Source organism: Crocuta crocuta, unplaced genomic scaffold, assembly GCF_008692635.1.
Source record: "Crocuta crocuta isolate KB4526 unplaced genomic scaffold, BGI_CrCroc_1.0 scaffold213, whole genome shotgun sequence".
Taxonomy (NCBI): Eukaryota; Metazoa; Chordata; class Mammalia; order Carnivora; family Hyaenidae; genus Crocuta; species Crocuta crocuta.
The window spans coordinates 5,030,007-5,048,471 of NW_027529442.1; the positions used below are offsets into that span (position 1 = coordinate 5,030,007).

General features: G+C 40.9%; 1 protein-coding gene across 3 annotated transcripts in view; it reads right to left on the bottom strand.

The window, feature by feature from the left end:
* Positions 1 to 18,465, bottom strand: part of ADAMTS9 (ADAM metallopeptidase with thrombospondin type 1 motif 9) — a 169,574-nt gene that overhangs the window by 54,378 nt on the left and 96,731 nt on the right. For all 3 annotated transcript variants that reach the window (XM_077760261.1, XM_077760262.1, XM_077760259.1), the window contains one exon: positions 17,863 to 18,039. In XM_077760261.1, coding sequence (XP_077616387.1) covers positions 17,863 to 18,039 — 177 coding nt within the window. The remainder of the gene's footprint in view (positions 1 to 17,862; positions 18,040 to 18,465) is intronic.

Sequence of the window (18,465 nt, forward strand, 5' to 3'; positions counted from 1 at the left end):
CTTATTACCTCAAAAACTACTTATGTTTCTCATTTGCTTCTTGTTATGTTATTTCTTTAATGTCTAGAGACACAGAATCCACAGCAGTGATCACCATTATCGCACACCCATTCACCCACTTCCCTGCTCTGTTCACCTCTGCCGTGGCAGTGGTCACAATTATTTGTTAATGGGTGGGTGTGCACACAGTTAGGGCTTCTCACAACACATGAATGGCTCTGGTCGGGATGCATAGGGGAACCCACATGACTGAGGAGGGAGAGAAAGCTTTGCCAGGAAACAAGGGCTGTGACTTCAGGGCGTAAAGCCAATGCTGACAGGCCTGCCTGATGGCTGTTTATGTCCAGGACCACCATGGCACTTATTACCATGAAAAGGAGCCGAGAAAGCATGAGATTGGCAGGGAACACCATGGAAGAAAGCAGATGTGCGAGTCACGGTCATCCCAGCCGGATGGGGCAGGAGGCCATCCTTCCATCCCCATCGCCCCCAACACCGCCAGCCTTTGCAGCACGACAAAGGTCTAAGACTGTGGGAGAAAAGGAACTAAAATTCACATGTCAACTCTTGGAGCCCATTTGAAGGCTGCTCTCAATACTACAGCCACGTAGGTGGCCCTAGAGATGGCTCACAAGGGCGACGGGAGGGCACAGCCAATAAGGGGACACAGTAAGAAGGGCTTGTGCCCTCTACTTCCCATTACCCCCAAGAATTATGAAGTACATGGCTCTTCAGCTACCTCCTCCTAACCTCTTAATGTAACAACATCTTATTAGAGGGGGGAAAACAAATATTCACATTAAATAGAACAGCATGTGAAATTAGCTACATGAGTTATGAAACCCAAATTGAGGTTCTTTTTGTTCTGCCAGAATGTAAATATTACGGTTTTCCTCCCCATCAAGACAAAGAACAAACACCCAACAAAATCTTCAAAAGCTGCATTTTCTCATGGCCACACCCAGGAGTGCCCCCAGGAAGGTGAGGCATATTACATGCCCAGCCTCTGTTGTCCCTACCATACCCCCTTTCGACTCCCCATTTCTAAGCACACTGACTAATTTTATACAACTTCTTTTGCCTTTCAAGGTCGGAGATGATGATTATTTGTAATCTGACGTCAGCAGAATAATGATACTGGCATCTTTCAGGAAAGAGGTGGGGATGGTAGAAGGACCCATGCCCTGTGCTTGCCCCGGGATTATTCATGAAGGCAGTCTGGAAGACAGGGGGAGAGGAGGTGAGATATGTGTGCCAGGTCTCCGCTGTTGCAAAGGTAAGTGAAGAAGTGTCTGAGTGATTGCTGGCAAAGCTACGGCTGAGGGAACCATGACCAGAATTTCTTGGCACTCTGCAGGCAGACTGTGACCGAGGTTACATGGAGATGTCATTCTGCTAGAAGATGACAATGCTCAGGAACACCCACCCATGACTCATTCTACAGGACAGTGAGGAACAGACCTGGCAAGCTGAAGTCACCTTTGGGAATGCTTCTATAGAAAAGCAACCCATGTGGGTCGTCTCTGGACTTCCACTTCCCTAAATGATGTCCAGCCCTTAAACTTCTTCCTCCTCCCAAAGAACTAGGCTATCTGCCCTTCAGTCATTTACGAGACACCAGGACCAAGTTCATCTAATTGCCTCTTCCCATCTTGCTTTCTCTGTGTATCGGGACCTTCCTCCATTGGCGTGGCATGAAAGGAACATCTTTACATGCCAACATGTCCAACATCTTATACTGAAAAACTTAAAACGTTTTTTGCATGTGGGGTGGTGTAGTTTATATAATCAGTTTGCTTTTGGGTGGACATCAATCAATAGCACCCAAAAACTGAGATGTGCATACATATTTGAGTCTGCATCCAGAGAAACACATTTCAGTAGGAAGGAAAAAAGGTCGTCTTAACTGTTGTGGAATTACATGCTTATCCTCCAACTTTGCATTGCTCTATTGGTTCAGATCGGACCGAGTTGCTGTTAACAGGCACTATATGTCCGTGTTGCTTTTCTCGCTTCTCCTCCTGCTTACCAATAGGTCAAGAAATGGCTCCAAAGCACCATTATGAAAGGATCAGACAAGAGAAATAAAAACCAGCTAGAATGTAAATGGCTATTACATGAAAGATGTGGCATGTGAAGTGGCTAACATCAGGTCGATGGTTATATGTGAATTTAACTCATTCCTACAGTACGCTGAGATTTACTCAAATGGAAATCCAAGGGTTGAGTCAAAGAGGGTGGTAGGTATGAGTTTGGTTTTGGAATCATTCAACCTGGTTTGATCAGTACTATCTCTTCCTTTGTGATATTATGCAAGATGCTTAACCATGGCAACCATCTCTTTCCAGTTCTGCTCAACAAAAGCATGAGACAAGGGTGAATAAGCATCTCAAGCTTAACATGTCCAAAGCATAAGCCCTGGTCTGCCTCCGCAAACCACTCCTTCCTATATTTCTCCCCATCTCAGTCAATGGAAATTTCATCCAACTTCTGCTTATTCTCTGCCCAATATTTGGCGTCATTCCACCTCCTCTCTTTCTCTCATATCCTATATCCACACTCTCAGCTAACCCTTAGGTACTACCTTAAAAATACATCAGAATTCCACCAATTCTTACCACTTCTACTGTGAACATCTGAGCCACTCACTCATGGTCTTCTCCCATCTGACTTACTGCCAAGGTTTCCTAATGTTCTCCCTGCTTCCACCTTTTTCCTCCAGTAGCTTCCTCTAAATTCAGAAGTCAGAATCTGTTTTTTTAAGCAAATTCATATTCCCACTCAACTCCTCCCCACACAATGGTTTCCTACCTGACTGAGTATAAGCAAAAATCATTCCAATAGCTTAACCCTTCCTTCACCATCCCATGATCTACTTCTATGTTATATTCCCTCAATCTCATCACTAATTTCATATCCTACCACCCACCACCTCCTATCTAGCCAGACTTGCCTCCTTGCTATTGCTAAGATGTGCCTGGAATACACCTGTCTCTAGGTCTTAACCCAGAATACTCTTCTAGATATCCGCATGGCTTACTTTTGTATTTTCTTGTATCTCTGTTTAAATTTCACCTTCTTAATAGTTACCTGCCTGACCTCCTTAAATGTCCAGCTCCCATCTTCTCTTCCAAGTTATTTTCTACCCTTCTTCTCTAAGAATTTTTGTCTGTTTTGTCTACTTTTATATCCCCAGTAGCTAGAGAAGTCCCTGGCTTATAACATCTGATTCTCAGTTTGGGCTCAGGTCTTAATCTCATGTCCCACATCTGTCAGCATGGAGCCTGCTTGGGATTCTCTGCCTCCTCTTCTCTCCCCATTGCACTCTCTCTTTATAAATAAATAAACTCCCCCCCCCCCCCCCNACAGGGAACACTTAAAAGGAAGGTTATGTGAGAATGTCACACAAGACAAACAGCAAATGGCAGAAGCTAGGAACTCAGAACGCTACTCTGTCCTGCAAGGGCAAGACTATTGTTGAAAGTTGGGTCGAAGCCATTGAGACCATCTTGTACCCCGAGAGTCACATCATGTTGTTTCTCATCCCCAAAGATGTCACCTCAGAATGATACTTTTCCCATATGGGGAAAATGTAAATATGCAGGCTGAAAATAAACTATAAAGACATGTATGGACACAAATGGGTTCTTTGTAGGTTGGGTATTTTCTATCTCTGTTCTGGCTGGAAAGATCTCAACACAAACAAAACAAAACAAAACAAACCCTGAAACTCACACTTGCTATTCCAAAACAGTGGGTCTAAGTTCCATCCTGATTTTTAATTAATTAATTAAATTAAGAGAGAGACAGCACACACAAGCGGTAGAGAGTGAAAGAGAATCTTAAGCAGGGTCCGCACTCAGCGCAGAGCCCAGCACGGGGCTCAGTCTCACAACCATGAGATCATGACCTGAGTCATGACTTGGATGCTTAACCACCTGAGCCATTCAGGCACCTGCTGACTTTTTTTTTTTTTTTTAAGTTCCCTTCCATTTAAGAAAAGGCTCCCAATATATAGGCTATACAGGGCTGCAAAAGCAATGTGAGTTCTGAGATTTTATAACTATAGAGTGAATTCGATAGAAATGAATCATTGCCACCGTCATTGTACGCCTTCTGTAAACTAACCACCACAAACCTATTAAGTGGTGTCATTGTTACCCAAATATTAAGATCAGGTTGTGTTGAGAAAGACCTACTTTTCCTACTCCAGCAGGAGTTTCATTAAAAATCTATCAATTCTCAACATCCTAGGGTGCTGTCAATGTTCAGGGGGAAGCCAGGCCCTTCCAGAGGGAATTCTGGGTGACCAAGCCTAGTTGCTGAGTATTTTTCTGAAAACCATTCAAAACCGGTTGAACTGTCAAAATTTTTCTGTTTAAAAATGCAAATATTCAGCTACCTCCCACTTTTGATAAGTAAAATAAACACAACCAGGAACCTGGCTGAAATTCCTTGAGAAACATTCAGACACTAAGGACTCAGCTTCAATGGAATTTTAATGTTTTTATTTATTTATTTATTTATTTATTTATTTATTTNCCCACGAACCGTGAGATCATGACCTTAAGTGGACGCTTAACCAACTAAGCCACCCAGGTGCCCCTCAACTGAATTTTAAAAAGTAGGATTTTTCCACCTGTGGAAACCACTTGTTTCTTTCATGCATCACAAGTAAGAAATCAGTACTTCTAGAAATTTTGAAAGCCCTACCAGAAAGGAAGTCAGAAAGCTTGGGACTTGGGTGTCAGTCAGGTTGGGCTTCAAGAATTACTGATCATATGATGTTGGGAAAATTGCTTACCCCTGGCAGCTCAGTTTTCCTACCTGTCTAATGGATATAATAAGGTCCATTTTGCAAGGATTTTTATGAAGATTGGTAATAATGGATAAAAAGCACCAGGCCCACGGCTTGGCTCACTGCAAATCCTCAGTAAATGGGGTCATTGCTATTATTTCTCCATTTCCAGATAAATTCTATACATATAATTAGGTTTATAATTCAGATTACAATTAGGTAAAAGGCAAAACTCAATTTCTAATTTTAGAGTGATTTTTACATAATCCATTGGTAATTTAAGGTTCTAGTTAATTCTAGAAGGTGGCACTCAGTTGTCTTATGGAGAACTCTCTCTTCTACATTGGGCATCAGTGTCCAGATCTTCTAATAAAATTTTCTGTGGCAGTCCATCAAAAATACATTAAACATTGCGGGCCAAAGCCAATATTTCATTAGCATTTAGATCCTACCATAAAACTTCTGAGGTTGAGGACAGTATCTTGGGGTTATTTTGCTTGCCTTCTCTTCTACTGACAGATTTCTCTGGTCTCAAAGTTTTGGAGTCACATATAGTATTTATGTGGCCATTGTTAGTGACCTTTCTGAAGGAGAAGTATTGAGATTGATTTTCACCCTAGGGCTGGGAGATGCATCATCTAAAATGTTGTCTGACCCACCATCCTCAGAGTTGAGCCTGTTCTTCTGAGTATTATGAGTAGTGTGGAGGTTGGAGTTGGTAAATACATAGCATTTGCCTTCTGCTAATGCAGGGAAGATTTACAGAGTGGCAAAGAGGAGGTCTGGAAAGGTAGAGCTTCAGAAGCTTTCTTCCTCAGAAGTTCATGGGCTGAAAAGCCAACTTAATGCTACACATCTGGAAAAGCTGATCACCTACATATGGCTTCCTCTTAAGGATTAAAAAAAAACTGGTGGGAAATAATTGAAGGAAATGGTGAAAACCTGCTGATCTCTACAACCTTACAATTTATCTTTCTAGAAAGGAGAAAAGAACAATTTTTATAACTTTAAAGACTTCTCTGACTTGAAAAAAACAGGGATTTTGTAGCATGTGGGAAATGTTGCAGACTACAACCCACCTAATGCCCATGTCACTATGGAAAGAAAAGTTTTACTGTAAAAATTCCATAGAAATACAAAGAGAAGGGGTGCCTGGGTGGCTCAGTTGGTTGAGCGTCTGACTTCAGCTCAGGTTCATGATCTCACAGTTTGTGGGTTTGAACCCCGTGTCGGGCTCTGTGCTGAAAGCTCAGAGCCTGGAGCCTGCTTCTGATTCTGTGTGTCCCTCTCTCTCTGCCCCTCCCCTGCTCATGATCTGTCTCTGTCTCTCAAAAATAAAAAAATGTTAAAAAAAAAAAAAAAAGATACAGGGAGGAGGAGGTCTGACATCTTATAGTGCACAGATCAGCTCCCCAACAAAGAAACTGCCTGCTACCAAAATTCAACAGTGCTGAGACTGGGGGTATCCTGATTCGTACCTATTTAAAACCCATAAAATACTTTCCATACCTCTGCCTTTGTCTCTAATCAGAAATATACTCTGCTACTTCCCAGACCAAATGCAAATTAGGAATTAATCCTACTTTTAAAAAGTATCCAAAAGAATAACCAAAACGTCCAACTCTGACATGCCAATTCCTAGAGGTAGCGGTCTATTACATATGTGCAAATTCTGTCACAAATGAGGGAAATACTGATTGCTTGAAACATAAAGCTCAAAGCAACAAAGGAGTAGGAACTATCAGTGCTATTGGAACAATCCAAATGTATGACCATGTTGGAGTAGCCCGTTTTAGGAATGCCCATCCTCGTGTATGTCTTTCTTTCCAAAGTTGGTCCCTCCTGCTGAAGTTGCTGTGCAGAGTGTCTATGAATTACATTGGATGCATTTGCAGACATTTATAACAATTCTCCCTCCCCCCTTCAAGAAAAGAATGAGTGATACTACTCGTTGGTTTGCAAATTCGGGCTAGTAAGACATCGTTGAGGCCTCACACTTTCAGCTCATCCTTGAAAGTTTTGGACTGACCTTGATGGCTTCCCGGAATCCCACATAATATATAATGGAAAATTCAACTCTCTAGAGAGAATTGTTTTCTGATAGCTAACCAGTGACATTCCCTGGGGCTTGCATCTGTGACCTTGAGTTTGACTTTTGCTGAGGAGTCCTCCCTCTTCTCACCAGATGTCTCTTTAGGGTTGCACAACCTTGGTACTATTTCGACATTTTGGGTGAGATAATTCTTTGCCACTTGGGGGCTATGCTGTGCCTTGTAGGATGCTTATCAACATCCCTAGCTTCCATTCATTAGATATAAGTAGCACCCCCAACCCATTTGTGACATTTGTCCCCAGACATTGCCCAATGTCCACAGGGGGTAAAAATCACCCCCAAATGAAAATCACTGACTTATCCTAAGGTTTTCAGAAAGTCCTTCAACAAGATCTCAACACTGAATTGATTTTAATTGATTTGATATGCGTGGTGGGCACAGAGAGCTTTTTCATGGGAGGAACTGGTAAAGGGCCTGCTGAACATCGATCCAAGAAGATTAAGGTCTTAGGCTAAAAGAGTTGGGAAGTCCTGGTTTCTAGAGAACGTGGCATGTACAACATGAAGCCAGTTCCCACACACAGCAATGAAGACCCTGACGACCATGAACAAACACGCTCTTCAGGACAGCACTTCCTTCCTGACATCATGTCCCTGGCCTGCCACTGCTAACTGGTTCCCAGATATTTCACATATGTTTAAGAGACAACCAATGGAAAGGAAATAATGATTTCACCAAGAAAGGGCAAATTGTAATGCAGAAATAGGTGAGTTGGTTGGGTGAGGGCTTTTATCAAGTGCAAGGAAAATAAACAAACACATTTTTGAAAACAAACAAATCACAACAAGTCCTTAATTTCAACAGAATCTGGGCTTTACTGGGGAGGAGTCGATTAAAAAAAGAGGTGGATCTGCCTATAGCCAAATATTTACTGGAATTTACTGGTAAGACTTGCTATGAAAGTCTGGGTTTCCCTGGGGGAAAGGGGAACAGAAGACCAGCCCACTCCCAGAGGTCTTTCATTTCAGTTGCATGGGGGTGAGGGGGCCAAGGGAAGAAGGGAGATAGAGATAAGGAGAAGAGAAAGTCATGAGACATAGCCACTGAGAAACTAAGAAAGATTTTTGCTGAGCTCTGGCTACAGAACTCATTCTGTTATGATGTGATAGTGGAAATCTGAGAATAAAAATAGCTTTCTAAAATATGTCAGAATTCTTGAAGTCCTGAAATAAACCCAGAGACCTTTCCTTCACTTCCTTGTGAAGTAAAATACACACTCTGAACCTATTTATGTTTAAGAAATTTCAACATTAACTTATTTTGAAATATATCAGACTTAAAGATTGTAAAACCATCATGAAGACATCCCTTATCCTTCTTATCCAGGTTTCCAACTGCAAACTCTTACCCCCCCCCCATAATAACAGCATAGATAGATAGATAGATAGATAGATAGATAGATAGATAGATAGATAGATTATGCACATAATGTCCTATCAAATCAAGGACACTCTCCTACATAAATCCCATACAACTCCCCAAGACAGGAAATCACTGTTGATACACCTCCAGTATCCAATCCTATGTGTTTCTTTTTAATTAGTCCCTCATACAGATTAGCTCTTCATTTCCATATTTCTAGGACAATGCAATAAGGATTTTAGCTCCTGAGTAGTTGGGCTCGTTCATTCATTCATTTCAAAATTGCTTACGGTATGCCCACTTTGAGTAAGATTCTTCTGAAGCTTAAACAGTGGGACTGTTCATCCCAAAGGAAATTAAGGTTTGGGGCAATTAAAGAAATGATTTGGTTAAAAGGTTTTTCACCTGCAATGTGGTGACTATGTTTGTTCCTTTGTCTTAGCTGAGAAGAAGAAAGCAAGTCCGCTGTTATTTTCTGTTATGTCTTCCCTCTCTTCATCCCACACAGCTCCCAAACCATAACCAAGTCTTCTCATTCACAAGTCACGTGGACAAAGGAATACAGTGGTTGGGATGATGAGGGATGAAGAAAGGAATAGAATATAAGGCCAGAAACTAGAGTAGATGACTGTCCTACCAATGGGAACAGAGGAAACTCAGCATCACTCAGGAAGAGCTTAGTGTTAGCTCAAGAACCAGTTTGGAAGATATCTCAATGCATTTGATGTGTTTTATTTCAAGCAGAGAGCTGTTAGTGTGAAATCACTTTTTAATGCATTTTAATTTCATCATTTTTCATAACTCATGTGTAGGAGGGAAGTAGCACTCAACAATCAACTTTATCACCACACACATCTGCTAATTCCCTAACTGGCTTTAACAAAATCTGATCTATTGTCCTGATTATCTATACATCCAATGAACAAAGAAAACACTTAGACCCATTACCCCAAGTTATTTCATTGCTCTTTGCATATTAAAATATCAGAAATATCACCCAAAGCAGGTTTAATAAATATGGGATTTTTTTCCCTCAAAATCTTCTAAGCCCAAATTTTACTTTTTACTTGGTCTAATTTTAAGAGGAACAATTTTCTCATATTCCTCCCTTTAGGACTCTGAGCAAAATGTAATGGCTCAGGAATTCCAGAATGTTTCAAATAGTTACAATTTGGGGGAAGAGAAAATCTTAAATTTCCTCTTTCCACAGAGGTTGCATTTTACCACTTCAACTAAAGAATAAAATGAGGGAATTACATCTTGGCTAAAACCTGGGGCTTGAAAGTCAGAAAGTCCCAGGGTCAAGTCCTGACTCAGCCCCTTCTCAACAGTGTGACCTAGACTCAACAAAGTAACTTCTCTGATGGTGCTTAACTTCTTCAAGTAGAGAGGATTAAATTAGACAATGTGGGTGAACTGCTTTGTAGAATTCCTGGCAAAAAGTAAATACTCCAAAACAGAGTGACTGTTACAATAAAAAATCAGAGCCCTCCTTATAATTATGGAAATAAATGCATGGCGCAAAATTAAGTGAAGGGAAAAACAGCTCTTCTGTGGATAACTGAAGCTATCAGTTCATCCGCTTTCCGAGATCCTGAGAATTATTTTACTTATTTCCCATTTCAGGGTGCAGCCAACCTGTGAGCATAAATTAATAAACGTTTCTTATAAAGATACCACCTGAATGGTTTATAGTTTAAGTCAGATGTCACTTGACAGGGAAAAACCCCCACAACTATCTGGTCACTGGGAAAGAGAATTGATGACATCGTCATTCAATCTGCAGCTAATGTTGTTGAACACATTTTAATTTCAAGGGTGACGGTGAGTGTGTTTGTGTGTGTGTGTGTGTGTGTGTGTGTGCGCATGCGCATGTGTGTCACTACGGGGTATGAATGAGACTGAATCCATAAGGGTTGTCTTAACACTGGGGAGGCTAAGTTNCGTTGTTGAACACATTTTAATTTCAAGGGTGAGGGTGAGTGTGTTTGTGTGTGTGTGTGTGTGTGTGTGTGCGCGTGCGCGTGTGTGTCACTACGGGGTATGAATGAGACTGAATCCATAAGGGTTGTCTTAACACTGGGGAGGCTAAGTTTTGCCGAGTTAAATGATGAGGATCACAGTGATGGAGAAGACATTGCCTCAACTCTGAGTCTTCTGAAATATCTTTCAAACACAGCCCCTTAAAGCTAATCTGCTCAACCTTTACCTATAGGGCGCAGTGAATATGAAAAGCTGCCTTCCTGAAACTTCCTTCAAAGAGGGAATGATCTCTTCGAATCCAGGCTTCTACAAGGTGACTACCTGGTGTTTTCCATTTTTGTCTTCTCCTAAAAAGCATCAATCAAGCCTTGCCCTTTCCGCCCAGTGCACACATAAACACTCCTTCTCCCCAACTGAACTTGCTGCCACGATGAACTTGAACTCTCAGACGCACAAGAGGAGAGTTGTTTTAACAGCTGCTTTTACACTGAGGCCCTGGAGTTTCTACTCTCAAGACAGCTGGTTCTGATAAGCCTCTCTTCCCACTGTTCTGTTTTTTCTAATGCCCGGCTGTCAGGGAACACCCACTTAAGTGTCTGGAAACAAAGGCACAGAACAGAAGAAAGCCAAGAGAATGGACTCATTTGGATGCAAGGGCATCCTACACAGGGTCCCTTTACAAGCCGACACGGGGTTTTTCTCTCCAATTTACTTTTAGAAGTTTAAGGATTTCTCAACTAGTGTTGGATTGATTGCTAAAGATGTACTGTTGTCTGAGGTGGTCCCGTCCAATATGGTAGCCACAAGCAATAGGTGGCTCTTTAAACTTAGAGTAATTAAAATTAAATACAACTTAAAGTGCAGTATCCCTGTTGTACTTAGCCACATTTCAAGGGCTCAATATAAGCCACATGCAGCTAGGGGCTTCCATATTGGAAAGCAAAAATAGAGAACATGTCCATCATTGTAGAGTTAGTGGACTGCACTGGCCAAGGCACACGCTCCTTCTAAAGGTTAATGGGGATGCTGATCTAGCTAAGGATGATAGTTTTGCATGTTGAGCCTATGCTGATTAATCTTCCCTGCTATGTACTGGGCACTCTTTTCTTGGCTGCTAACGCTCCATTTTCTAAACCTTTGGAAAAGGAGGTTGTGGTCTTCAAAACAATCCATGAAAATGATCCCACTTTAGAGGAAACAAAACAACAGGAAGCAAAGGTGGTGGCGTGGCAATCCGCACATTCCAGATGTTTTTATTGGTAATCATTAAACAGCAAAGGGGAAAGTGAACCTTGGCCAGGACTTCCCACGTTTGGGTGGAGGCGGAGGACACTGACTGAGACAGATAGAAAGTCAGGCCCTCTGCCTATCTCGGCTCTCAGATCACAGAACTCATATGTCTGGGTTATAATGCAAGGGGCGAACACAACACTCTTAGATAGGAGGGTTTTAAACGTTCCATGCCATTAGTCAGGGAGCATTTATCGCTGAAAATTATGTAATTGAACATTTAAAAGGAGAGATACGATTGATGATTTTTACTTAATGAACGAAGATCATCGGCAACTGTGTGCTAATGTACAATTACACAACACACACACACGCACACACACATACACGCTAAGAGCAATCTGTAATTTTGTATTTATGGTTGTAATGAGGCTGCCAAGAAAAAAAAAGGGTCAGTTCTTTAATTATATGTATAATTGGTTTTATTCATTTAACAACACATTTCCTCGTTCTCCACTAGGTAGCTCCGACCTGTTCACTGCTGTATCCTTAGCACCGAGAATAGTGCCTGGCTCACAGCAGGCACATAAAAGAGTATTTGCTGAAAAATACATGATGACCTGACTCCCCTCCTCTTTTTAAAGGAATGACCTAGAATTGTTTACTCCCTCTTCATAAAATCAATCTACCTCAACTGCCTTTACTAATCAGGATTCCCTCCTAACCAATTAGACATGGACTCAACCTCTTTCCCACTGTACATTCCAAAGTTTTCATTCCTTTCTGTTCCAGAAGGACAACTCGCTGACGTGAGGTGGTAAGAGAACCTATACTCCTCCTCATGGTCTAATAACCCTCCTATCCCCGTCTCCACATTTTCGGACTTTTTAACACTGTAAAAATAGAAATCTGTCAAGCTATCATGACACATCGGCTGTCAGGAGCCAGAATAGAGTCTTCCATAGGGAAACAATCACCGTCAACCATGGAAGAAAAAAAAAAAAAACTAGCTAAGTTTTATCTCCAACGAGCTAGATGCAGGCCAGTGTTTTGCTTATTTTGAACACATCTGACATGAGTGGGTTATCGAGTGTTAATCCACACTGGACTTGGTAAAGTTTGTAATCTTGTATGTTACAGTGTTTTGATTAAAAAAAAGAAAACCCTTATTTTTCAATACTCCATATCGATAGAGCTAAATAATCTGTTTCTTATTTCTTTTTTTTTTAATTTTTTTTTAATGTTTTATTTATTTCTAGGAGAGAGAGAGAGAGACAGCATGAGCAGGGGAGGATCAGAGAGAGAGGGAGTCACAGACTCTGAAACAGGCTCCAGGCTCTGAGCTGGCAGTCAGCACAGAGCCTGACGCGGGGCTCGAACCCACGAACCGCGAGATCATGACCCAAGCGAAAGTCGGACGCTTAACCGACTAAGCCACCCAGGCACCCCTCTTATTTCTTTTAAAGGGCACTAGCAGTGTATTTAAGATGTGTCCTCATTAGTAAAAAAAAAATCTTTTTGCTTATAAACAAATGCGTAAGCATTTAATATGATATTCCCGATGATCAAAATCTTTATCCTGTCCTCGGAATCTGGCTAACGTGATAACCTTAAAATGAAAGAGAGATGTTCTGCCTTTCCTCAAACATAACCAGTTGAAGTGTTTATAACCACTGGTTATGGAAATTTACCAATAATAGTAATGAATTTGGATTATTCTGCTGGAGTCAAATGGATGACGTCACTATTAGCTAAATAATGTAGAGGTTGATGGAGTCTGACTTTTAGATATATCCTTTATTGACTATAAACAGGAGTCTAAAAAACTCATTCTGAATACAGGCTGTTTCTATCACTCTAGGCAGGATTAATATAGTCAGTATACTGTTAGTGAGGTGTTAATACTATAGGAGATGATCCGGTAGTCAAAGGGATTCAAAGAAACCCCACCCTCCTGGGGTCACATGGGGAATAAATATGATGTGGGATAAATGTTTGCTTAACGTGGCTTGGTACATAGTAAATACTCAGGAAAAGTTAGCTATCATCATCTGCTTTGGAGAAGTTATTTCTTTAGCGCCTTATAGAAACCTCAAAATCACATACAAACTCCCTGATTTTGGTCCTTTTAACTCTCAGTCACCAAACTAAATTACATGTAAAAAGGAGGCTCAGTAAAAGGGGATGTGGAATCAATAGGTATCAAGGGTTACCTTTATGATGCATAATGTTTAGAAAATTGCAGGCTGTCTTAAAACTTCCAAGATTATTTTGACCATCTCTTCTTTATTTAATAAGAAAGAAAATCCTTCTAAAAGGTACTGCTGGTGAACCAATAACAAAATTGACAAATGCTGAAGTCTTTTATAGTTATCTGAACACAAAGAATGAGGTGTGATCGAATTTATGCACATTATGTTACTGTTTTCCTGTACCTAGTTCATTTTACATGTTCAGGACCATTTCTTTTAATTGCTTGTTTTGTCTTCTAGCTACATTTTACCATTATCTACAAATTCAATAAATGGAACATTCATATTTCAGAGTTGAGACTCAATGAATCAGGACGACATTATCAGAAAAGAAAAAAAACCCAACAAAATGTTAAGCCTCATATATTTTTGTTTATATCACTAGGCATCATTTTCAATTCAGAATTCTTTTTTAAGTATCCCTTTAAAATACACATTTGAAACTACCCAATTACACAAAGCTTACCACTTGGCCACTCAGATGTGGGAGCGGGGTGGTACAGGTTGGAGGGAATTTACAAAATTGAAATGTATCTTTTTAAACCAAAAGAAACATGAACATGCATTTCTAGTTCACATAGCCTATTTGCCTTTACAATCTGCTGATAAACACTGATTTTTAAACATTGTATATAACATTAAATAACATGGAAAAATAAATATGCTTTATTATATAAACACATAGAAATCTGTACTGCTCAAAATATTCAGATAATACTAGGCTTGGCTGCTTCAAACCATATCCCGAAAGTATGGTAATGATATTTACAATCTTTATTTTTGCTAGAGATAGAGGCAGCGAGGTGATAAAATGCCGATGTCAGACATTTTCTCTCTTCCTACCTAAGGAAGCTGCAAACTTGAATATGAAAATGAGGTAGACACAAATTCGTAAGTTGGCCAGGCAGAAACAAAAGCACAATTCCTTCATGAGCGCATAAATTCTCATTATTCGGGTCGACAAGCATTATTCCAAAGCACCTAAAGCAAGGCTCAGAGAACACTTTTAGGTTTGTCATGAAAAAACCCAAATAAGCAGTTCTCCTAAGGAGAGGCACAGCGTCCGAGACGACGAGCAAGCAGATGCATGGAGCAATGCAGAAAGGAATGCGACAGGGCCAGCTTGGACAGGTGACATCACCTGCAACCTCTGGTACTTGAATTATCTCGATGGATCTGCTGACTGTAGAATGCTGCGGGTTTTTAAACTACCTTCTGCTGAGGTTTGACAGTATAGCTTTCTTTCCGATTTATCCTCTACTCACAGGACGTGTGCGTTCAACCCCTTGGTCTGCTCCCAGCAATGGCTGCAGGAGCAGACTGGAAGGCATCACCAGGGTGAGACCCTTATTTAGAAATCAGAGCATTACCAAATAAGAGTGCAAGGACACATCAAAAAGAGGACAGAAAAGACTGAATTTCTGGAGGATGCTTTTCAAAATCATGATTCTAAATCTGCAATGACATGAGGCAGAACTAAGGGTCTAAAATGGGCACTTACCCCTACATTCACCAAAGCTGCATTCTAAGAGACACTGGCGGCCATGCTAACAGTGATCTGGTGTTTCTTTCCTAAATATTGCTCCTTAGTAACAATTGTTGAAGGAGGCTATCTCCATTTTGACCTTGGAAAAGGCCTACTCACACAGCAGCAGTTGATACTGGACAGTATCTCCAGTGAGTGAAAATGTGGGGAGAGAAAGCAGCCCTACTGAAGGACTAATTGCTACCCTTGGTGTCTAATAAATGGAGTCTGCTTTCTCTTGAAAGCAACATGTTAGCACCTCAAATATACTTTTTGCTGTTGTTAATTTCACTGTCAGTTACAATGATAAAGCACCATAGGAGTGGCTTTATGGCTATTAACACGATTCTCTGAGGTATGCTTACATTTAGAATTGCTCAGAAATTGTACTGGAGCATCCGTGAAAATCGACATAAAAGTAAAATCAAACTCCAACAGTAAGAATCTGAAACACTGTCCTCACACACACATATTTAAGTAGGAATATATTACAAACGTCTCTATTTAAATAAAATGCTTTTGATTTCAGTTTTTAAAAAATCACACCTTAGAAGACTTGCGCAAGTGGCTTTGCTCCTAGACTGTAGAGGCATTTAAATACATACTTGGACAATGATCACTTTATAAAGGAAGCATTAAAATCGTAGCGGCAGCAAAAAATTTTTAAAGAATCCATGTATTCTCTTCTGCGTAAGACGCGGCACTAGAATCTCTCTTTCTGTTTCTCTGTGTGTGTGTGCTTCAAAACACTGTGTGGAGGCTTAAGAAGGATAAGTATAATAAAAATCTTAGCGTTTTCAGCTAAATTAGCAAATCCTATTTTAAAATTAAAGCATTAAACTCTTAAAATATCTGTGGGGGAGGGTGGTGATCCTGTATAAAAAAAACTTCAGGTGTATTTAGAAAGCATTCACGGAGGAGAATGCTGTGGAAACCAATATAATATATATTATATATTGTATATGATGTGTATCCATACACATATATGTATACAGTATATAATAGATTATTATATTACATATATAGGTACATACACGCCCTCTGAAGGTCAGGAGGGTGGTTTTTTTTTTGTTTTTTTTTTTGTTTTTTTTTGGTCAAAATTAAAGAAAGTAGCTTTGGGGAGGGCTAGTAGTTTCTGAGACACAGCTCTGGTGTGGTGGTGCTGTTGGCCGAGTGAACGAGGTAAAAATATAATGGGCTCAAGAGGGAAAATTTCACGAAAAATAATACGTCATAGGTGAGTTAGTTAAGTTGGGAGTGCCAGGGGATGTTACTGACATTCTCTAGTCATTTCTGATCTTTTTCAAAATGTTCACTTTGGGAGGGTGCCTGCATTGCCAACAAAATGCTTCGGGTGAATATATATCTGCCTCAGAGTGGCATTTCTTAAGCTCTTGAATGAGAGCCTTCCAGCCCAGGTAAGTAGTACCAGTAGAGATGATACTCGAAAATGTTCTAGCTTTCTACTTAATACTAAGTGCAGTGCTTATATAGCTATCTTCTACCTGAAGACACAATCTCAGACCCTGAAACCCCTGATTCTTAGCGGCATCGACAGGTATCAGACATTTCACTTCTGTTAATCTGCTCTTCATCTGATTTCAGGAATGGTTAAGACTTTTTCTCAGAACCCTCTGCAACCAAAAAGGCTTCTGGATACGACTCCATGTAATACTAAACTCAGATTCAGTGCAATCAGTGTATTTACAGAAACATTTACTCTATTTACATGAAACAGCCCTAACGGCTCCACAGACTAGGACACAACTCAGCCAAAGTATTGTTCTGACGTAGCCAGCTGACCTTCTGTTTGCCAAGAGCTGCCCCAGAAGTTTGCATAGTATTTACAGTGGCAAACCTGTCTCACAATGTCAGCTATGCAGAGAGCAAGGGAAGCCTAGGACTGACACAAAAAAATCGCCTCAGCCGGGCTTTGTGTCTTGGGGAAAGAGAAGGAACATTTCAGATGCCTCAAAAGGCAGGAAGTCAGAGTCCACTGTTGCTGGTCTTTTGCATTGTCAGAATGGCTTCAGTCTTTTTTTGTGGGCACAGCCTTTATGGTGATTGCGTTGAGAGCTGTACCCGAGTCACATAGAGGCAAATTACAGTCACTGAGGAAAAATTTGCTTTGGCCTCAACACGCAGGTATCTTCCCCACAAAGTCAAACTCTCAGAGCTTAGAAAAGGAAAGAATGTCTGCTATTGAGCTGTCTGCTTAAATCACTTTGGAGCTTAATGACTACATGAACGTATTTCATTTCTTTAAAAAAAAAATCTATCTATCTATCTATCTATCTATCTATGAACGTGTCTGTCTGTCTATCCAGTCTTGCCTTTCTCAAAAAGGAAGCTACTTCTTGACATTGGCCCCAGGCCTATATGAGGTACACGTATTCTGTAAAGTCACTTTGGCAATATCACAAAAGATTAATTCTTTCGTGTGTCAGTATGAAGACAATCACAGACCATAGCAGGGTCTCAGGGATGCCCGTGTGAGCAAGACAATCGTCTGTCGCAGAGGAGTGCCCCAGAACACCTTGGAATGGGGTGTATTAGTCAGAGGGTTTGGTTAACGAACATTAAGAGTTAGGGCCGTACCGAGCTCCAAGGGCCGTGATTCCAGGCAGCATCTCGTGGACAAGCGTGCGTGTTACACTGCTCCCAATCCGGAGGCTTGTCAAGGATCTCACAGCTCAGGTCTGGGAACCGCTCACCGCTGGGCCGCTGACAGACCACCAGTCTCGTGCGCAAGCCCCCACCACACAGCTTTGTGCACTGCAAGAGGGGAAAAGGATGCTGTGGTCACACTGAATAGCCAGTGGCAAATTTTCTTTTCTTTCCCTTAAGAACAATTTCTTAATTAAATTTTATCATGGCACTGGGCCAGGGAAGTCCCTGGGCAGGACCAAGCTGAGTTATCAAAATTCTTATGTACGACAGACTGGAGCTCTCTACCTTAACGGTGGGCATTGCCTCCTGAGTGATTTCCCCTTCACCTGTACTAAGAGCTTATATGGGTATTCTCGCATCAGGAGGAGGCTATAATTATTTACCCTATTTTACAGATGGGACAGCCGAACTTAAAAGAGGTTGATTAACTTGATCACGGCCAATTTGACAGTAAGTGACTAGGATAAGTGGACAGCCTTTTCTTTGACGTATATAGAGTCAAAAATCAAACAAACAAATAAGAATCCCTAA